Source organism: Nothobranchius furzeri, chromosome 16, assembly GCF_043380555.1.
Source record: "Nothobranchius furzeri strain GRZ-AD chromosome 16, NfurGRZ-RIMD1, whole genome shotgun sequence".
Lineage (NCBI taxonomy): Eukaryota > Metazoa > Chordata > Actinopteri > Cyprinodontiformes > Nothobranchiidae > Nothobranchius > Nothobranchius furzeri.
Window position 1 is genome coordinate 30625992 of NC_091756.1, and position 22495 is coordinate 30648486.

The window sequence follows — 22495 nt, forward strand, 5'->3', positions numbered from 1 at the left end:
TTTCACTTTTTGAGCATTTGTTATGATGTGTAACCATGGCAACAAGCTGGTTTACAATCGGGAGCAGCTGATTAACATTGGGAAAGCTGAAATAATACCTCAACTGAAGCCACAAATCCCAAATGAGCTAAAACGCAAGAAGCGAGGGTGCAGAGCGGGAGCAAAACGGAGACAGAGAAAGAGGAAATTCAAACCATCTCTTCCATCGATCATAATGGGCAATGTGAGATCACTGGCCAACAAGATGGATGAACTCCAAGCCCTTTCAAGGACTCAGCCAGGGTATCGGCAGTGCAGTGTTATGTGTTTCAGTGAGACGTGGCTGCAGGACCATATCCCCGATTCCAGCGTCTCTCTGCCAGGATTCCTGACTGTACGAGCAGACAGAGATCTGAAGAGGAGCGGGAAAAGAAAAGGAGGTGGAGTGGCAGTGCTTGTCAACAATAGATGGTGCCATCCAGGTCATATTTCAGTGAAATGTCGTCTCTGCAGCCCAGATGTTGAACTCTTGGCAGTAAGTTGTCGCCCATATTATTTTCCAAGAGAGTTCACCAGTGTTGTCTTGGCAACCGTTTATATTCCACCTTCAGCCATTGCTGAAAATGCATGTGATGCCTTCAGTTCCGTTGTCGCAAAGCTACAAACCCAGCACCCCAATGCATTTGTGGCTATATCTGGTGATTTTAATCATGCCTCGCTCTCTGCTTCACTTCCAACATTTCAACAGTTTGTCAGCTGTTCCACCAGAGAAAACAAGACATTGGATTTGTGTTATGCAAATGTAAAGAATGCATACATGTCCAAAACAAGACCTCCTCTGGGACAATCAGATCACAATCTTGTTTTTCTCTGCTTGGAATACAAACCACTTGTTCAGAGGCAACCTGTGACAAGAAAAACTGTTAGAAAATGGTCACAGGACGCCGAAGAAGCCCTGCAGAGTTGTTTTGAGACCACAGATTGGATGACTCTCTGTCAAGGATATGAAGAGGACATCAATGCCATGACTGGATGTGTCACTGACTATATAAACTTCTGTGTGGACAACATCATACCCACCAGAACAGTGAGATGCTTCGCTAATAACAAACCCTGGATCACCAGTGAACTGAAGAATCTGCTAAATGAGAAAAAAAGAGCCTTCAAGGAGGGAGACAGGGAATTATTGAGGAGTATACAGAAGCAACTGAAGATCAAGATCAGAGACAGCAAGGAGGCATACAGGAAGAAGCTAGAGAACAAACTACAGAGGAACAATATCAGAGATGTCTGGTCAGGGATGAAGAAGATCACAGGCTTCAAGCAGAGGAAGGATTGCACAGATGGCAGCCTGGACACAGCCAATGAACTGAACAAGTTCTTCAATAGGTTCAGTTCAGGAACAAACCCAGCATCCTCCTCACCTGTCCCCAGCCAATCAGACATCCCATCCTCCTCTGATCCAACATTTTCCTGTCACACGCCAGCTCTTTTGTCTTCTAACACAGTCATGGACTCATCTGGTTCTATTAATCTGTCTTCAACCAAGTCAGGAGATGCTGCTGCCCCAGTTACCTCCCCCTCCCACCAATCTGTCTCTAGAAGTCGGTGAAGAGGCAGCTGGAGAGACTGAACAGGAACAAGGCTGCAGGTCCAGATGGTGTCAGCCCCAGAGTACTGAAGGCTTGTGCAGAGCAGCTCTGTGGGATTCTGCAGCACCTCTTCAACCTCAGCCTGGCCCAGAAGAAGGTTCCAGTCCTGTGGAAGACATCCTGCCTTGTTTCAGTTCCAAAAAAAAAAACTCGCCCATCAGTCAATGATGACTACAGACCGGTTGCCCTGACATCCCACATCATGAAGGTCCTGGAGAGACTCCTGTTGGTCCACCTGAATAAGCAAACTAGAAAATATCAGGACCCGCTGCAGTTTGCTTATCGCCATGGAGTTGGAGTTGAAGATGCCATCATCCAGCTGCTTCAACCAACCCACTGTCATCCGGACAAAGCAGGCAGCACTGTGAGGGTCATGTTCTTTGATTTCTCCAGTGCATTTAACACAATCCAGCCTGATGTACTTTGCCAGAAACTCCAGAAGACACTGGTGGGGACCTCAACTATCGCCTGGATTAAAGACTACCTGACAAACAGACCACAGTTTGTGAGGCTGAAGAACTGCACATCAAACCAGGCGATCAGTAACATTGGAGCACCACAGGGGACTGTACTCTCACCATTCCTTTTCACCCTGTACACCTCAGACTTCCAGTACAAATCAGAGACCTGTCATCTACAGAAATACTCAGATGACTCTGCAGTTGTCGGGTGTATCAGAGATGGACAGGAAGCTGAGTACAGAGAGCTGGTGGAGCGCTTTGTGGCATGGTGTGGAAACAAACATCTGACCTTGAACGTGAACAAAACAAAGGAGATGATTTTAGACTTCAGAAGAAACAGGGTGGAGTCAAACACTGTTTCCATCATGGGAGAAGAAGTGGAGGTGGTTGAGGAATACAAATACCTTGGAGTTCACCTGGACAACAGACTGGACTGGAGAAAGAACAGTGAAGCTGTTTACAAGAAGGGACAGAGCAGACTGCACTTCTTGAGAACGCTTAGGTCCTTCAATGTCTGTAGCAAGATGCTGCAGATCTTCTACAAGTCTGTTGTTGAGAGTGTAATCTCTTCAGCCATCGTCTGTTGGGGTAGCAGCATCAGAAGCAGGGGCCTGAAAAGGCTCAACAGCCTAATAAAAAAGGCTGGTTCTGTTCTGGGGACGACTGTGGAACCACTGGAGGAGATAATGCAGAGAAGGATTCTCCAGAGAATCAAGAAAATGATGGACAACCCTGAGCATTCTCTTCACAAGACTGTCCGACAACGGAAGAGTGTCTTCAGTAAGAGGCTTCTTCAGTTTCGCTGCAACACTGACCGCTACTGGAGATCCTTCCTGCCAACAGCCATTGTAATATACAACAACTCTTTGATGACTTGATTATTATTATCCTGAGCTACTACAGCAATCAATTTCCCTCTGGGATTAATAAAGTATTTTTGAATTTGAATTTGAATTTGAATTTTATTTTTTACAAAATACTTATCTGATTTAATATAATTTCTTAAAAATTTGGATTTTCAATAGCTGTTACACTGTAAACTCTGTGGACACAAAATCATGCCTGCTGATCAACACTAACATGCACTACATACTACAGTGTTGATTTTTGGTAAAAATAATTCTCAGATTTTTCATGAATTTTTTTGTACTTTGTAATTTCAATAGCCCCAACACTGCAAAGTAGCGATGTAAAATCATGCCTGCTGGTCAACACTTTTGTGCTCTACATTCTACAACCCTAAACTTTAGGAAAAAATACGTCTGATTTTTTTGTGAATTTTTTAAACTTTCTAGTTTCAGTAGGTCCCACACTGTAAACTCTGTTGACACAAGAACACGTCTGCTGGTCAACACTTAGCTGTTCTACATACAACCTTTACTTTTAGGAAAAATACTTCTCAGAGTTTTTGTGAATTTTTTAAGTTTTCTAATTTCAGTGGCTCCTACACTGTTGACTCTGTTGACACAAAATCAAGCCTGCTGGTCAATACTTAGCTCCTCTAAATAGTACAACCTTTACTTTTGGGGGAAAATAATTCTCAGATTTTTAGTGAACCTTTGAGGTTTTGTCATTAAATTTGCTCCTGGACTGTTAACTCTAGTGACACAAAATCATGCATGCTGATCAAGACGTGCCTGCTGTACTTATTTAGAAAAAATGCATCTCTTAATTTTCATTAATTTTTGTACCATCGTAATATCAATAATAGCAAGACAAACAAATCATTTGCCACATTAGCAAGAATATTTCACATTTAAAGAGACTTTGTTTCAACACCTTAAATAAACTGCTGACATGTCTCCTCAGCGTTCATTTTTACATAAATGTTTCTTCATGGAATACAGACATAATTGTTAGTTTACGATGAAAAAGTCGCAGGAGTCATGTGCTGTAAGCAGACTCCAGGGGTAGCATGTTGATATGTGACGTTACTATTGTTTAACATAATTTTATCAAAAAATAACCGACACAGTGTGACCAACACAGAAGGAAGACACTGAGAAGAAAGCAGTGTTGTGACCACAGGTAAAAATCTGTTGAATGTCAGCAAAAACAAGCCCTGAAATCCTATGAATGTGTGATAACACACATTGAGCAACTTTGATGTTGTCACATTACTCCTGTCCTTGCACATCTTCATTGACTCCCCTTGTATTTTAGGGTGAAGTTCAAGGTCTTGACCTATGTTTCAAAAGCTTTCAATGGTCTCAACACATTGTGTGCTGGCAAAAAGTTTACAGATGGGCGATGATGTTTTTTAAATATATGGTCAGACTGTTAGCAAATTATCTCGTATAAAACTAGTTTTTCGATGATGGTTGAAGCAGTTTTAGCTGAAATAGTTTGGCGAGCTCCCATGGCTCAAGAATGTGAGGTCGTTAAAGTCCTTAAGTGTGTGAAGGCAGGCATCTACTTTTGACAACACAGTGTAATGTGCTTTTTAAACTGTAAAACTATGAAATTTCCATGCATTTATAAAAAAAAAAGTTAAAAAATTAAAACAAATACCAGTCAGGAAAATTAAAACAGGATTGTCTGCTATGTTTGTTCTCATAAATAAGGACTTTTTGTCTCATAGGATTGCTCTGTGGGGACAGCTAGATGTGTGACTTTTACCTGTCCACTGCTCAATATGTCCAACACAGCCAAGATACATGTCTGGTCCCGTTTATGGAACAGTACAATGCTGGAGGTGGGCACACACACGCACACACACACACACACACACACACACACACACACACACACACACACACACACACACACACACACACACACACACACAATCCTAGACTACTTGATCTTTTCATATTTTCAGGACTATTCCGATGCCCTCATCATTACGGTCAAAGGTCAGGCCACACTGAAACTCATCACAGACAAACCAACCATCAAGATGGACAACCAGACCTTTGAAGTATGTGGTAAACATTTCATATTGGTAATTAACTATTAACAATGGAATTCATACCATTCTTTAAAATGAAAAATGTTTATCTATTGACAGCCCTAGTAATAACTCTGATTTCTTTCAACTTTCTTCGTGTTTCTGGTAGTTTTCAGTGGAGATAGAATCAGAGGAGATGGTGGAGGCCATCTATGTGCTTCCTGTTTGGATCATCATATCTTCAGCTGTAGCAGGAATCGTTCTATTAGGAATCATCATTCTTATACTGTGGAAGGTGAGACTCATCCCACTCTGCTGTAGTTCTGTAGATTAAGAGTTTAAGATGGCTTCTATGTAGCAAACATCCTGTGTGGATGGTGTGATCCATTCTGAGCCATTAGTCTAACCTTACCCCCTTGGTGCACCTTCCTCCTCCTCCAGTGTGGCTTCTTCCAGAGAGCTAGCAGGAGGGAGATTTATGAGGCCAAATCCCAGAAGGCTGAGATGAAGATCCAGCCCTCTGAGACAGAGAGGCTGACTGAGGACTACTAAGACCCCTACGTGTTTACCGACAGCACACATCAAAGGGGTTTTGGGTAAAAACTCCCCTCGAATGGACATTTTTTTATGAATTACTTTGGGGTGTAACTTAACGTACCTCTTTCCTTTCTGTCTCCTCAGCTTTCTTTAAGTGATCAAACTAATATTCCCTCTGGTTTTATTTCAGGCTAAACACTAAACCTCCATTCCTGTTCCTTTTCTACTTCCCACTATGGTCCATCGTATTTTCCACAGCCTTGATATCCCAACTCTCCTCTGTCATTAATCCCATTTCTCCTGCAGTTTTCTTCCCCTCCAAGCAAATGCGTTCTCCTTTCTGTTTTCCCAGCAGCTTGGATTCTTCAAGCGATCCATCTACTACCGGATAATGCCGAAGCACCAGGGGGTGAAAATTCGCAGAGCTGAACGTTATCAGTTCAAACTGGGATTTCAGCCTGAGGATCCACAGAAAAAGTACTGGATTACCAGCTGGACAGAGATGCAGCGTTGCTACTACTGATGCCTAAACTTTGCTCTGAACCCTGAACCACCCACCGCCACGGGCTGGGTGGAGAGCACCGATCCTCACTGAGCCATATTGAGACACTGCAGCGCACGCAACAAATACAGAAAGTGCATTTCAGATTTTTTAATTATATTTCTTCAACTTTTTCTGTGCAATATGCCGAACATTTTTTCCTGAGATTGTAATTTGTTAAGTATTTTTGTTGGTTGCAGTGTTAGCCTCTGCCATGTGCTGAATCTGGAGACTGCATGCAGAATTTCATCTCTTTTTCACCTGTTCTTATATCTTTTAAGCGACTTTTTTGTTGATTCGTTCGTTTTTGTCTACATTGTCTCTTGTCGCTAGATTTTTTTTTTATATGTGAATTGTCATTTCAGTTCAGTCCCATTTACCCTTAACTTGCTGCACAGAGGTATCATTTTAGTTCATATGGAATTCATTCAATAACTTCTCGTTAATTTCCACAGGCAAAGGTCATTCGAACCTCAGCTTCCTGATTGTGTGTCAATTAAGTCATTAGGGTACATTTTATTATTTATTACACCAGAAAGACCAAGATTTTTACACAGGGAGTCGAAACACTGGAATTAAAAGGAGATTATTTTGGTCTTTTATTATAAACTCCAGCATGGATGAATGAAATTGAAAATGGTGTGAAAGAATGCTTGTTTTTCTGCTCGTTAGTGGCTGACGCTGGAAAGGTTGGATGAATGGTAAAAATGATCTGTATTTGTATAGCTCCTTCTTAGGGTTCCACAACCCCCCCAAGGCGCTTCACAGCACAGTCAGTCATTCACCCACCCATTCACACGCTGGTGGTAATGAGCTATGTTGTAGCCACAGCTGCCGTGGGGCACACTGAACAGAGGCAAGGCCTGACATTCACTGGTGCCACCGGTTCCTCTGACCACCACCAGCAGGCAAGGCGGGTTAAGTGTCTTGCTCAAGCACACAACAGCAGAATTCTCTGGTGGGAGCAGAGATCAAACCTGCAACCATCTAATTACAGGACAACCTGCTCTACCTCTTGAGCTACTGCTGTCCCTGGATAAACAAAGACTCTCTGTGAGGTCGAACCACGGCACTGAGATAAAACAGTCCTTAGTTGGGACTAAATCCTGTGTTTCCTGGCCCCAACCCTAAAAGCTCTAGGGTACTCTGTCATGTGAGGCTTCAGTCGGTGTCGGTGTGGGGAGGGGGGAGGGTGGGAACAGGAAGGGCTGAAACAAATGCACAAATGCTTTTTTTTGTACTGTGTAGTTCAAATGTAATTAAATTGTTTTTAACAACCAAACAATTTGAGTTCATTCTGTTCTGAATAGAGGAACGATCTATTACTACTTTCCATTCACTATAAACACTTATTTTCTTCAGCATTTACAAATAAATCAATCACAAAATGGACGTGTTTCTAAATCACACGTTCAAGCTTGGTTTATGCTTGATGCGTCGGCGAGGTCCACTGTCACTCCCTCCCTTCAGATCAGAAACCTTATGTCACTTTCACATCTGTCCCACACCAGTAGATTTTGTTCTTGCACACTTCTCAAGAACATGGAAATTTCCAAGTGTAGCGTCATGAAATGTCCTGTTTTTGACCTAAAGGTCATGCTCTGCTGTGTCTGCTCGAGTGGAGACATTAAGTCTCTGACACAGGCCTAATCTACATGAGATATTGGCCAAGGCCTTTCATGCCTCTGCTCATCTGGACTGCTTCGCCTCTTTACAGCTTAAGACAAGACGGAGAACTCTCTTGATGAATACATAATCAAACAATGTTTGTTACTGCCAATTATAATGGGAGCCCAATGTTCAAGCTGTGAAATAATGTTATTACTTGATATTATAATTCTGTGCTCAGTAATATTTTACAAGTAATTATAATCTTGGACAGCTTCACTAGACACGTGATGACACAGAGTAATGCTAAAGTCACATGACACATTTCCTTTTTGTCTGATCCAATCAGAACCTTCGTTTCTGATATGAGGCGTGGTTTTCTGTGGTGTTTGTATAAGCCCTCTTTTGCATGTCAAATTCTGATACGCCAGTAAACCAAAATATGGCAATTATAAAAACTATTCCCACGTCACCTTTAGTTCAGGTCAAAGTGTTCTAGAGAAGTTCTGACAGGCCATCTGAACACCTCTTCAGCCGAAAGAACCTTGCTCGACAAGCTGGATAAAATCTGTTGCACGTTACACCTGACCGCACCGGTTCCTTCAGAATAACAGCTGAACCTCACGACCCCTTCAGGGTCTCGCTGACACCAATAATAACCTGTCGTGACCTGGGAGCATTCCGAGGTTAGACTGGTCAGCACCGCTGCTTTTCTACCGGCTTCGGTTCCAAGGAGGCGTCCACGGACCTCGACATTCTGGATCTAAACGGAGGCTTCCCCTGGGGTACGCAGACCGACAGATGGCGTTTCATGTGTGTTATAAATCTCCTACTAAAGTTTAGAGCGAAACATTCACTCCCACTCAGAACTAAATGCTTCTCCGGATACGAGGTTCTGATTACATTCCACACATATACATCATTCATCTCACGTCTCATTCCACCTAGTTCATCAGTACACATTGTTTAAAGTTAGTCTTGTTTAAATTGTGTAGAAATAAATTTCTTAACTATTTTAAACCTGACTCTTTCCTCGGGGTTAATACGAAGTGTCATGTAATCCCTGCAATAAAAAGTTCTGATCTTCTGGTTAAAATATTCAAAGATCCATCAGATTGATGTTTCAGATTTTTATGGAATCTCACATTTTATGGTTCATAAGTAAGATGTAAACTACCCATCGTTACACAAGCCAGTGGGCAGAAGATTCGTGGAAGTCCAATTAGAAGCATTGCATCATTGTATCCCCCTTAAGTAAACAAAGGTGGCAGTAAGCAATGTTGTTTTTGGAGACTCAACTGTGATATTGCATCCAGACTGCTGCGTCTGCCCTCATGCAGCTCAAGCCTCAGCGCTGCTGTCTCTGCATGTGTGCTCCTCACAGCACGTATCAGTGACAGTGGCTGATTCTACCCACCAACGAGAGGCTCCCCCTAAAGGTAGGTGTGAATTTGAGCTGGCCAATCAGTCAGCAGTGGATGTGTTGGGTCAGTTCAGCCTGAAGCAGACCGCCGGGGGAAGAGGTCTGAAAAAACGACCTGCTGAGCACTGAAAAAAGCCAGGCTGTGAACACCAAAAACCCTACCCGGGTGGGACCGTTTTGGACCAGATGTGTAAGGCCTAATAGATTTGTTTTTAACTCCATCCTCTCATTAACCACACTTCCATCATGTCACTAAAACTGCCATCTTTCACTTACAAAATATTGCTTGGCTCCACTCCACTCTGTCCTTTTCTGCAGCAGAAATCATCAATCATGCCTTACTGCATTAGCATCCTTCATAGAAGCTGGAGATTGTTCAGAATTCAGCTGCCCAGCTACTCACCCATACCTGCACTAGAGATCACATTTCTCCTGACCAACAAAAGCTCCACTGGCTCAGCAACACAACCATTTCGAGTTCTTACTCATCACCTACAAATCTTTAAACTGCACCCCTCCTTACCTCTCTGATCTTCTGCAAAATCATCACCCCTCCCACTGTCTCCTATCCTCTACCTCCTCTCTCAGATCATTTCAAAGCATTGGAGACAGCTTTTTCCATAGTCACCCTATGGAATGCTCTGCCCCTACATAGCCAAGTCTCTGACTCTCCGGAAATCCCTCTCTTGAATCAGGCACTCAAATCCCATTAAATTATTTCACTTGTGTTGGAGCCATACAGAGGTTGTTTATTTTAGTATGAAGATCTGGTTATTTTCTTGCTGTTTTGTACGTTTTATGTAAGTTTTTGCACGAATAGTGAACCCCTTTAATGTCATGTGCAATAAGATTCATTTTATTTTAGGCTGAATTGGGCGGGGCTAGCCCAAAAAGGGAGAAAAGTAAAGGGAAATGGTTGAGTTATTGAGCAGGGTGAGGAGCGACAGTTTTCTAACCGGAATAGGTTTGTTAAAGTCTGAAAAGAAATTTGTTTTTGTATGCTTTTTGATGACAACTCTTTTTGTAACAGAGTTTCTTTAATAAATGAAGATTATTTTTTATACTCAATTTGTTTTTATTTTCATTGGAACCTTACGTATCAGAACCCTTCACGTCCTGCATAAGTGGCCAGGTTAGCAATTTTAGTAATTCAGATAGAATCTACTTTGTTTTATTGTTTTGTTCACTGTTTTGTTTCCTCTTTTGTAAAGCATCAAGTGAAATGCACTTTATGAAACTGATGTAGAATATCATTTTATCTTCAATTTTTTCATCAGTATTCACTGCAGTTATCTTCAACTAAAGGCTGGTGCTCTGCAGGCATTTGGGTGTGGACACAGACAGGGAAGGAACATCACCAAGGGCTGCATGGAAACCAAACTGGCTTCATTATTGAGGGACACGATTGGGTCTTTGTACTGCAGGAAGTACAGAAAATGGCCCATCTCCTGGTGCACCATGATCAAGAGCTATTGCCAGGAAAGCTTTGTAGAAGTAGGACACAAACATAGGTTGTCCAGGTAGCAGCCAGGTAATTTATTTAAGTCTTTTATTTTGATAATGTGTGGAGTGATGGGTCCAGCAACACTGATGCATTGGCACATGTATCTTAGAGTAAGTCAGAGTAAGACCCTGTGTCGGTGCATTTGTCCTTTAAGAAGTGGTCACGCGACTGATACAGCTGCTGTTTCGCCTGACATTGAAGTGCCAAGCTGTGTTTAAATAGAGGAGCATCTCCATCTGTCAATGGGATGAGTTTCTGACAAAATGACATATTTTGAAGCAACATTTTCCCACTGTTACATCATGGAGCTTGCTCTCTTTGTCCAAATCATTCCTACCATTTAAACATGAACACACAGAGTACACAACTAAAGTTCAGAGTGGAAATGGCCAAACATCTATTTACGTAAGGCTGGAGCCTTTCCCCGGAGCTAGCTCTAACTGCTAACTCTGGCTCTGATGCTCATTAATTCAGAATTTTAAGCATTTAAGTACACTTAAAGGAGTTACAAAAAGTGTGTGTGTGTGGGGGGGGGGGGGGGTGGGGTGGGGGGGGTCTTGTCGCCAGTATTCTAAAGCCCTTTTCAGATTGACATTCCGGAATATGTGTGGACAATTCAGTCCAGTTTTTAACCAGAACTGTGTTTTCAGACACACCACTTTTGTACCGGAACCTGTCCTTTCGGCTGCCTCACACAGCAGGGAAAGGTTCCAGATTCCGGGGGGGGGGGGGGATCGGACTTCTGTTAAGCATAATTCTGCCCACACGAAGACGCATAAGACCTGGATGATGGTGCTCAATGGTTAAAGGAATCACGGAAGTGGTGTGATGCGCTCCGTCGCGCGTCTAGACGGTACCGTAGGAAGCGAGCTGCCATGGTTTGCCACATGCTACAGGAGCGAGCTATGTAGGAGGGCACAGCGTCCCCCGGTCCCCTCCTCCTCCCCCTTCTCCCTGTCCGGAACTCAACCTCACCAGTCTGAAGCTGCCACCTTGTCCGTAACAAGTCCGGACCTGTTACTAGGGGCATCGTTCGGTTTAATTAGGAAAACGTTATCCGGATGTTTGTATTCAGACACAAAGGTCTTACCGACAGAGTCCTGAACATTTCCATTTTTCATGGCCTGTCTGAAGAGGGCTTAAGTTATATTGGGATGATCTCTCAAGATAGTTGTCAGTGTGCAATACAGGGTGCATGATCGGCAGTGTCTGTGTGAATCATCTCTCTTATGCAGATTACCCTGTTGTCTTCAGTCATAGCACTGCTGGGTTGCAGGAGATGCTAAGTGTATGTTCTGGGCATAGGGATGATTATGACATTAAGTATAATATTTCCAAAAGTCTAGGCCAGAACCATGGCTCTCTGATGATATTCGGGCCTGCAGGCAAGCCTGCAGGAGGGCAGAAAGGAAATAGAAGAAAGACAGACTCCAAGTCTCTCGTGAGATATTCAGAGAATCTTTGTTTAACTATCAGCAAACTCTTAAGGAAGCAAGGGTGAAGTTCTTTGCTGATATCGTGGAAAAAAATTCTCATGATCCACGCACTCTTTTTTCTGTAGTAAATTCGCTACTTGAGTTCTCTGATTCTAGTTCTTTGCCTCCCACAGTTGAAATTGTAAAGACTTTCTTCACTTTTTTGTTGATAAGGTTACAGCTATTTGACCTGCCATTACAAACTCACCACCTGACTCTCTACTCCCAGAGCCGCCCCAGGCAACACTGGAAACATTTGAGCCTGTATCCTTATCGGACTTGGAAAAACTGGTCGCTCAGCTTAAATCATCTGGCTCTCCTTGTGATGCGCTGTCCCCTAGAATGTATAAAGAACTCTTTCCAGTGATAGGCCCTTTACTTATGGCCATCATAAATGGCAGTCTTACTTCTAGTATGGTTCTGTCCTCATTTAAGAAGGCTGTTATTCATCCTATGTTAAAAAAGCCGGGGCTGGATGTGACAACCTTAGCTAATTACAGGCCCATCCCAAAACTCCCTTTTCTTTCCAAACTGCTGGAGAAGGTTGTGTATTCACAATTGGTTGCCTTTATGAACACAAATGATTTATGGGAGACCTTTCAGTCAGGGTTCAGGGCAGGTCACAGCACTGAATCTGCTCTTTTAATGGTTTTAATGACAAGTTTTTAGCCTGTGACATGATAACGTTGTTGTCCTACTATTGCTGGACTTATCTGCAGCTTTTGATACAGTCGACCATGAAGTCCTTCTGGACCGACTACAGCATTGGGTGGGGATAACTGGGCAGGCCCTCCAATGGCTTCACTCCTACCTTCATTTAGTGTTCAGATGGGTGAGGTGACGTCACTTTGCATGAGACTTTGTTGGGGTGTGCCACAGGGCTCTGTCCTTGGTCCTCTCCTATTTGCAGTGTATTTGCTTCCTCTTGGAGTCCTCCTTCGTCGGCATAATGTAAAATTTCATTTTTTTTTGCTGATGACTGCCAGATCTATCTCCCCCTTCGACGTGGGGAGGATAGATCTGTTTCTCCTTTATTGGACTGTTTGAAGGACATAAAATGTTGGATGGCTTCTAATTTTTTGCGCCTAAATGAGAGCAAAACGGAAGTCATAATGCTTAGTCCTGGCAGAAGAAATAGCTCAGGTGCTGATATTGACCTTGGCCCATTGACCCCCTATGAAAAGAAAATAGTCAGTAATTTGGGGATAAAAATTGACTCCTCACTTAATCTTGACACTCACGTAAATACAGTGGTGAGGTCCTGTTTTTTTTTTATATCTGAAACGACTATCCAGGATCATGCCTCTGCTTTCCAGAGCTCATCTGGAGTCTGTGTTGCATGCTTTTGTCCTTTCCCGTCTGGACTACTGTAACGCTCTGTATGCCGGTCTGGCCCAGTGCATGGTTGCACAGCTCCAATTTGTACAGAACTCAGTGGCTAGGTTCCTGACATGTACTAGATGCCGAGATCACATTACTCCAGTGCTGGATGCTCTGCACTGGCTCCCGGTGCAATATCAAACTAAATTTAAGATCTTAACTCTTGTTTATAAGGCCTTCCAGGGCAGTGCCCCCTCTTACATTACTGCACTTTTGCACAAGTATGCTCCATCTCGGTCTCTTTGCTCAGCCGAGCAGGGACATCTGGTGGTCTCCCGGTCGAAATATCGATCGAGGGGTTATCGTGCATTTTCTGTTTTGGCTCCAACTCTGTGGAATTAATTGCCATTGAGCATTCAAGTCTTTAAGTCTCGTCTAAAGACTAATTTTAATTTGATTGCTTTTCAGCGCTAGGGTTCATTGAATTGACCTGACGTTATGGTTTCTAATACTTCTTCTTTTTGATCAGGATGCTTGATTTTATTTTGTCCGCCATTTGTTTTTAATTGATTAGTCTCCTTCCGTTACCTCTCTGTATTTGTAATATAGATTGCTTGTTATTTTATGATTTTATCTTGCTTTTATGCCCAGGTACTGGGAATGTTTTTATGATGCTGTTCCGCAATTTGGCTTCTGATAACGTTGTGGAAGGTGCCTCTACAAATAAAATTGATTGATTGAAAAGTGTAGTGATGATATGCCACACTAGAGATGACCTCAAAATGACTTTTCCTGCTTTTCTATTAGCAGGGAATGTTTTGTAAGAGGTGAATAAGGTGAAATATTTGGGTCATATCCTGAATGAGGTAATGTCTGATGATGACATGTTGAGAGAACATCACAGGTTGTATGCTCAGACTAACACTCTTGTGCGCAGGTTTGGCACATGTTATAATTGTTAATAATGCTTTTATGTTAAACAAATGTCCTGTTGGCTTATATGCTTTTATTCTGAAAGTGTGTGGTTGTTTCCGGAGGAATCCTTTTTTTGTGCGGGTTTTGGATGGTGTCCTGGCGGAATAAAAGAGAAGTTCTTAACAGAGTATCAGTCTAGTTTATTGAGTAACACTAATGATGTAAAAAATGTTTGTTTCATGTGTGTTGTACTTCTTTATATACATCTCACTTGTGGTCCCATTATACTAAAGCAAATATGAGGAAGGTCCAGACTGCCTACAATGATGCTATGAGAACTCTACTCAAGCTGCCAAGATGGTGCAGTGCAAGTGAACTGTTTGTAAAGGCTCAAGTTAATTGTTTACCAGCAGTCTTAAGGAATTCTATGTATAAATGTATTGGTCGACTGGATAGATCTGACAATGTGATTAGTATGAGCTTATCTAATGTAAGGCTCTGTGATGTCTGGTGTTGGTGCCAAATAAGGCAGCACTGGTACTCTTGTATTTTGTGATAGTGGATTCTTTTTTATTGTGTATCTTATGACAACCAATTTTTATTGTTTGTGTGTTCTATTGCTGTTTTAATTGTGTGTTTGTTTTTAATTGGACTTTGTGTCTGTATTAAAGTTTCTATTTTATTCTATTCTACTTAATGTATCTAAAGTACTGAAATTAATTCTATTTGTTGATGATACAAATATATTTTATTCTAGTAATAATTATAATGAATTAATACATAATATAAATAAGAATTTAATAAAACTAAAAACATGGATGGAAATAAATAAACTATCCCTGAGTTTAGAGAAAACTAAATGAATGTCCTTTGGAAATTATAAAGGGAATTTAAACCTAGGAATAAATATAGAGGGTAATGCAACAGACGTAGTGTTGAAAATTAAATTCATAGGAATATTTATTGACAGTAAACTAAGCTGGAAACCACATATCTGACACATACAGATTAAGATTAAAAAAAGTGTTTCAATCATCAATAGAACAAAATGCATTTTACAATACAGTGCGCTGTATATGTTGTATTGCTCATTGGTATTGCCTTACCTAACTTACTGTCACAATGTAAGCCAGGAGGAGATTAGGACCCAAGATGCAGAACCAGGATGACACAAGGCAGGAGTAGTAGAAAACGTAAAATCCTTTATTTAAGGATAATTGTCCAAAAGTAAAATCCAAAAAGGGCAGGTAGCCAAAAACCTAAATCCAAAAATCCTAATGCCCAACCCTCGAGACCGAGAGACGAAGAGCTTTTTTTAAAGAGCAAAACCTAGAGACATCCAAATACCTGGAGACCAAGAGACCAGGAGAGGGAAACGAGACAACGCTGACACAAACAATGGGCCGACAACACATTGAGACACAGATAGGGTTATATACGCAGAGGGAAACAACCAGGGTAACAGGTGACAGGTGTGTGGGGAGTGAGATCAGAAAGGATCTGGTGAGACTAATTAAGTGGGGAAAACTGACTAGGCAACATTAATCTACAGAGAACTAAAGAAAAGTAAACTAAACCTGAAAACTAGACACCAGAAGAAAAACACTAACAGGGATGGGATAGCTAAATCTGAAATCACTAAGGGGGAACCTGAGGGAAACCTGGAGGGAGCTGGAGACCTAAAGGGGCACAGAAACCTAAGGGGAACACCTAAGGGGAAAACCTGGAGTGGGCTGGGGAACACAAGGAGGCACATGAGGAACACAAGGAGACACGTAAGGAGAACCTAGAGAGGGCTGGAGAACACAAGGAGACACATGAGGGGGACGCAGGATGCAGAACATGACACTTACTGTATAGAGGTGTGGGGCAATAACTATAAAAGTTCATTAACCCTTTGATGCATGAATTATGAAATCTTCAACCATGATTTTTTTAAACAATTGTTTTCTTTCATCTTTAGGTGTGAATCAAACAAATTTCAACAAATATTTTTTGTAACATTTAATAATTTACAAATAATTTATTACATGTCCACCTCAGTGGACAGTGTGCATTCTGAACATGAAATATGTTGGCTTGACTTACTGAAGTCCAAATGGAGGGGCTCAAATGCAATAAAGTCTTCAACAGCTGTGCTTAATAGCCAAAAATAATAATAATAATAAAAATAACAATTTTGAGTACCTGTCCACTGTAGTGACCATTATGCATCAAACGTTAAATTCCCTCTTCATACTCCAAAAACGTGCAGTAAGAATTATTCATAAGGTAAGATTTAATGATCACACAAATAACTTATTTCTGCATTCTAAACTTTTACAGTTCTTTGATTTGGTGGATTTTACACTGCACAATTATTATACAAAGCCAGTAAAGGTACACGTCCTATAAATAAATATTCAAAAGCTCTTTTCACAGAGAGAAGGGAGCTACAATTTCAGAGGGGGCAACTTTAAAGTTCAGGCCATAAAAAGTACAAGAAAAAGTCTGTGTGTGTCCATATGTGGAATTAAACTTTGGAACCGACTGGGGCTAGAGCTCAAGCGATGTCCAAATATGTATACATTTAAACTCAAATACAAGGAAATAGTTTTGTTACAATATACCAGTGAGAAAGCTGGTGGTTGATTGCTATTGATTGTTGTGGATTTATCATGTTGTGTACAATGTTGTGGGTAAATGTTGTGCTTTTACGCTTAATATACAGTATGACCTTTAGTGTACCAGGCTAAAGACCAAAGGTGACAGATTATTTGCTGCTGTGGCCCCCCAGACACTGGAACTCTCTCCCCCTGAGCCTGAGATCAGTGGACTCAGTGGTCTCCTTTAAAAAGCAGCTGAAAACTCACCTGTTCAAGCTGGCTTTTGTGTGACCTTCATCACCCTATCCTGTTCTGCTCTCCCTACTTATTCCACCTTCCTCAGGATCCACTGATTTCCCTCTGTCCTATTCACTCTCTCTCTTTCTTTACATTTTAAATCACAATTGTCTATTTTTTTGCTCATTTAAAATATATTTTAATCATTTTCTAAATTCTTTTTTATATTTTTACATTTTTTGTTTTTGTGAAGTGCCTCGTGATTTTTATATTGAGAGGTGCTTTTAAGTAACTGGAAAGGCTCTGTAAATAAGTGATTGTTCTTGCATGGTTTTAATTTGATATTAAACTGCATGCTTTTATTTTGGCGGACCAGCAGAGGAAATAAGGGAGAGCAGAGAAGGCGAGATGACTTTTGCTTGGAACTGACAGCATGCTGTAAGACCAAACAGACAGGACTGGGCCTCTGTACCCTACCTTTTGACAATTAAGCACCTAGCTGGAATTGGGAACAAGGTATGGTTTGATGCATGTGTTTTATGTGGATTGATGTGATTTTCTATGTATGTTGTTGTGTTTAAAGTGGTTAAATGCAGAACAATGGTAACAGCCATCTCAACCATAGAGCCAGGTGAACACCCATGCTAATATTAGCCTTTGTGTGGTTCACATGCTTGGACTTAGTTTTAATATTGGTTTTAGCTTTTAACATGTTTATGCACATTTTTGATCTCACTCAACCTACTATTACTGTAGATTCAATAATATTGTAAATGGTTATATGGCATAAAAGTAATCTTTGTAAGAGCTCATTATAATTTAATTTATCTGTTTTATTTAGCTCTTACGGTGTTTCAAGAAAGAAAAGGTGGATTTATATTCAAAATAAGGATGCCAGCTGAACATAAATAAAAATACCTTGAGAAACCTCAATACGCTTCACCATTGTCTGGCTGGGTTCGCTACAGTGCTATAGAAAAGATCTTTTCTTCTTCTTCTTTACTTATGACCAATAAGCTGAATATAGAATATCAACCTGCTTGGTCTTTGGATGTTTAATCAGAAGATTCTAGGATTCTTTGCTTTTTCAGGGATCAAACACACTTTGTCTCAGTTCCGACAGTCAGGTTTATAAAAAATAAGAAATTTATTTTCTAAACAAATAAAAACATGACAAGTTAACCAAGGCTACTGTGATGGATGAATCTAAGTGGATGGGATGTGATGTATGGTGACTATGTGTGAATGCTATGGTTATCAGAACCTTCATATCTAGAAGAACTGAGTTCTAGGTGAAAAGAATTTGGTTTGCATTAAGCTATGAAGTTGATTCTTATCAAAACGGCATCAGACGCAATCTGGCTGTGTTCTGCGTACCCCTGAGGAGACTCTCTTTCGGATCCGAGATGTTGGGTGCGTCGGGTGACCCCAAGGTACCGAAGTTTTAGAAAAGGCCGCAGTATGACCAGGTCGGTCCAGAGTTGTCTCCCCGATCACAACAGATAGATTAAATTGTTTGCGTCAAGAACAGCTGTTTCTGAATAGCTGAAGGAACCGTTTTGCTGTGTCAGCTGTGAGCAGCTTTTAGCTTGTCGAAAGCTTTGCGTTAAAGAGGGTTCGCTCCAGATAGCCTGTCCGTAGCTTTCTCTAGAACTGACTCACCGTCTAGTGAGCTCTGTTTTATTATTCTCATATTATGAATTCTTGGCCAACCGGGACGTGCCATGTTGAGGGGTGTTAACAAGCAAACCTCAGAACTTCACGTCTCTTTCAGATACAGGATGTTCTGATTTGTGGCTAAGAAAATATGTGTCATGACGTTTAACTTAAATTTAATTTATCTCTAATGAACCTTGTGTCTGAGTGTAGATAAAGACTCATTTGTTAAATCTAAAATTACTGATCATAATATCAAAATGTTTCATTTCAACCACAGTAATTTAAGCACAGATTAATCAAAACATTTCATTAGTATTCATATAACATTGGTTCATCCATTTCATGATTGATTAACTCATATGAGCTGAAAATAGTCACTTTATTCAGAGAGTGAGCAATCCTGCGGTGTTATCAAAAGAAGGCTTTGTTTGGGAACACAGGCTGATATGTTGTTCCTCCTGAAATTTCAACAAGGTTTGCAGAACCTTGTTGTTTGTTGGAAGGTAGAATGTAAAATCCACCTTAGAGAATGGAATTTATGTCTGCCGGTGACCGGTGGCATGTAGGTCAATTTTTAGGTGAAAACTAACCATTGCTGGACGTTACAACAATGTCTCCAGGATTAATACTGATGCTGTTGTAACTGTTATTGTCATTTTTATAATATATCAAATTGTGTATAGGAGTGTAAACTGAATTCATTATAGTGTTGATACGATGTTGACTGAAGTAATACTGAGATAACCATGCAGAGTATAATATGGGGGTAGTATTAAATAAGTTATTCATCCTCCCACTCCTTTTTAAGCAATGCCTGTGTGCCTGATTGTTTCTTTTATTTTAGTTCAATTTAGTTTTGTCTGTATGATGTATATGGTTGCTATTGTAACGGAATGAAATGACTGTTTTCCACCTACAGTAAAAGTCACTTCCCCCTCTCAGCAAGAACAAATCTGCATGAGATATTGTTCAAGGTCTATTAAATCTGCTTCTAAACTGTTTTCCTTTCCAGCCCAAGAGAAGAATGAAGACAAAGGACTCTTTCTTTTTAATAAATCAAAGAACTCTATTTTTAATAAGCTAATCAAAGTGTTAGTCAATAATAAAATATGAACCAATTTGTGAAATGAAAATATTAATTACTTGATATTATAATTCTATTGAATGTAATAAGTAATATAACTTTAAATGTTTCCACGAGACTGATTACACGTAGCGTTAAGACACATGACACATTGCTTTTACTGATCTAATCAGAATCTTCCAGATCTGAGGTTTTGGTGGTGCTTGGAAAATCTGTCCTCTTTTCATTCGACCGTAAATCAAAACATCCAAATTATAAAACTATGCCCACGTCATCTTAAACTCCAGTTCAAAGCTTTTTAGAGAAGTTGTCGGAATGACCAATCCGTAACTTTCCTCTTCAGCCAAAAGAACCAACGACAAGCTGGATAAAATCTGTTGCTTTACCAACCAAGCAACGGTTCCTTGCTGAACCATCATGACCACGTTTTGGGTCTTGCTAGATGCCAATAAACTGTCGTGACCCGGAAGTATCTCAAAGACCGGACTGGTCGGCGGCCGCGGCTGTTCTACAGGCTTCGGCTCCAGAAAGGTCCAAGCTGGACCTCTACACCTCCTGATCTAGACAGGGACTTCCGCCAAGGGTACGTAAAATGACAGAATGGCATCTCAATGTGTGTTATGAATCTCCAAACCAAAGCTTAGCGCGAAAACATAATCTTCACTCCCATCAGAACTAATCATTTCTCCGGATTTGCTGGTTCTGAACACCATTCCACACTACACTATTCTCCGTCTCACTTCACCTTAGTCACCATACATTTAGTGTTTAAAGTTAGTCTAGTTTTAATTTGTTCTGTAATAAATCATTTAACTTTTAAAACTTGACTCTCTTTCTTTTGTCTCTGAGTTAATACGAAGTGGTTACATAATACCTGCAATGAAAAGTTCCGATCTTATGGTTTAAGTTATCCACAGGTCCATAAGACTGATTTAATATTTTCTATGGAATCTCATGTCTTATGGTTCATTAAATAATATGTAAATTTAATCGTTACACTATGTATAATATATACTGTATGAACATATATATTGTTAATTTTCTTTTTATGTCTCAAAATAAACTTAATAATAATAATAATAATAATAATAATAATAACAATAATAACAACAACAACAACAATAATAATAACTATAGTTTATTTGACTTATTCAGTGACCATAAACACACTTCATATTAATTAAGACAGAGTCAAGTGTAATGAATCAATAGACAGTCACTTTGGTGACGTTACACAAGTATATAGTTTATAAAAATGAATTTATTTCTATTTCTCTAAACTAATTATTATACAAGACAAGGTATGAATGATGTAATGTAATGGATATGAAGTGATTTAATGTGAGGTGTGGAAAAATGGAATGGAAGCTAGATGTTTTAGCAAAAACTTTCTTAAATATCTGAGAGAGTTTGTGGAGTATGGGTTGTAAAAGAATATCAACATCGGCCCATGTTTTCAGAACTGGTAGAGATTAGGTTAATGTTGACACAGCTGCTCAACCTTGTACGCTTAGAATGTGGAGAAGTAAAACTTATGCAGTTTCTGACCGAAACATTTAAATGTTTAAATTTATTTAAACCAATAAATGAACAAACTTATTGCAGAACACATCAAATGGCAAATTTTGTAAATAACCAAATATTTCATTTATTGTAGAGCTGGGGGTATGATATTAGCTACATTTATAACTTGGACTTCAGAAAACATGATAAAGTTTAATGAATCTTTGTTACACACCTAAATTTATTTTATAAATGGGATTTAGATGACAAATGTTCATTTGGTTTTACTGATTGATTCGGCCGTTTCTTAGTACCCCACATGCCAAATCTCATTGTTTCCTTGTCATAACCCAAATAAAAGAGACTTCTAGGCGACCTGACCTATTAGACACGCAGAGGTTGGTGGAGCCTGACACTTTTCCAAAGTAAGATAGTTAGCTGATTCCTCTTGATAATCTGCCGACTATCTGACTGACAATAATACCTTGATCATAAGAGTAAACCAAAATAATATTTAAGCAGAATGAACAAAGTTACCCCTGATAGGAGATTGTATGAACAGTCATGAAATGTCACAGATAGGAGTGACGTTTAATGTTTTGGTTATAAGCCTAAATTACACTATCATTAGAAAAAAGGTATTATTATATGATGTCCTAAACTTTCAAAAGTACTGATTGTGCCTTTTTAAATTATAATCCATGAATGACCTGGTTCACTCCCTCAAGCAGATTCTTAAATACTATCATTGATCCATCAATATCATTAGGGATTATCCAATATCATCAGAAACATTATCTATTGGAGATAGATAGATTTCTAAGTTACCATGGTTTTATCCATTATGCTGTTATCATATGACATTAGATATCTTAAAGGTCAAAGACTACTACTCGAACCATGGCTCAAGTCCATTTATAACTTTGCAACTTTCCAAACAAATGAACCTTATAAACAAATCTCCCCATTTATGATTGAAGTTACCTAAACTTGATTTAGTGTTCATGATTTCGGTAACGTCTAATTTATGATCAGTTACTTCTATATGAAGATGTTAAATTAACTGTATAGTTGAAGAATCTAGTTCTTTAAAAGTTATGAAGAGTGTTATAGTTATGAAAA

At 40.1% G+C, this 22495-nt stretch overlaps 1 protein-coding gene across 3 annotated transcripts in view; it reads left to right on the forward strand.

The window, feature by feature from the left end:
• Positions 1 to 7339, forward strand: part of itga3b (integrin, alpha 3b) — a 47489-nt gene extending 40150 nt beyond the window's left edge. The window contains exons 22-26 of one of the 3 annotated variants that reach the window (XM_015963495.3): positions 4674 to 4787; positions 4914 to 5012; positions 5152 to 5277; positions 5424 to 5578; positions 5872 to 7339. In XM_015963495.3, coding sequence (XP_015818981.1) covers positions 4674 to 4787; positions 4914 to 5012; positions 5152 to 5277; positions 5424 to 5534 — 450 coding nt within the window. In that variant the 3' untranslated portion in view covers positions 5535 to 5578; positions 5872 to 7339. The other 2 variants (XM_015963496.3, XM_054749092.2) reach the window with 2 other exon arrangements.
• The last annotated feature ends 15156 nt before the right edge of the window (positions 7340 to 22495 follow it).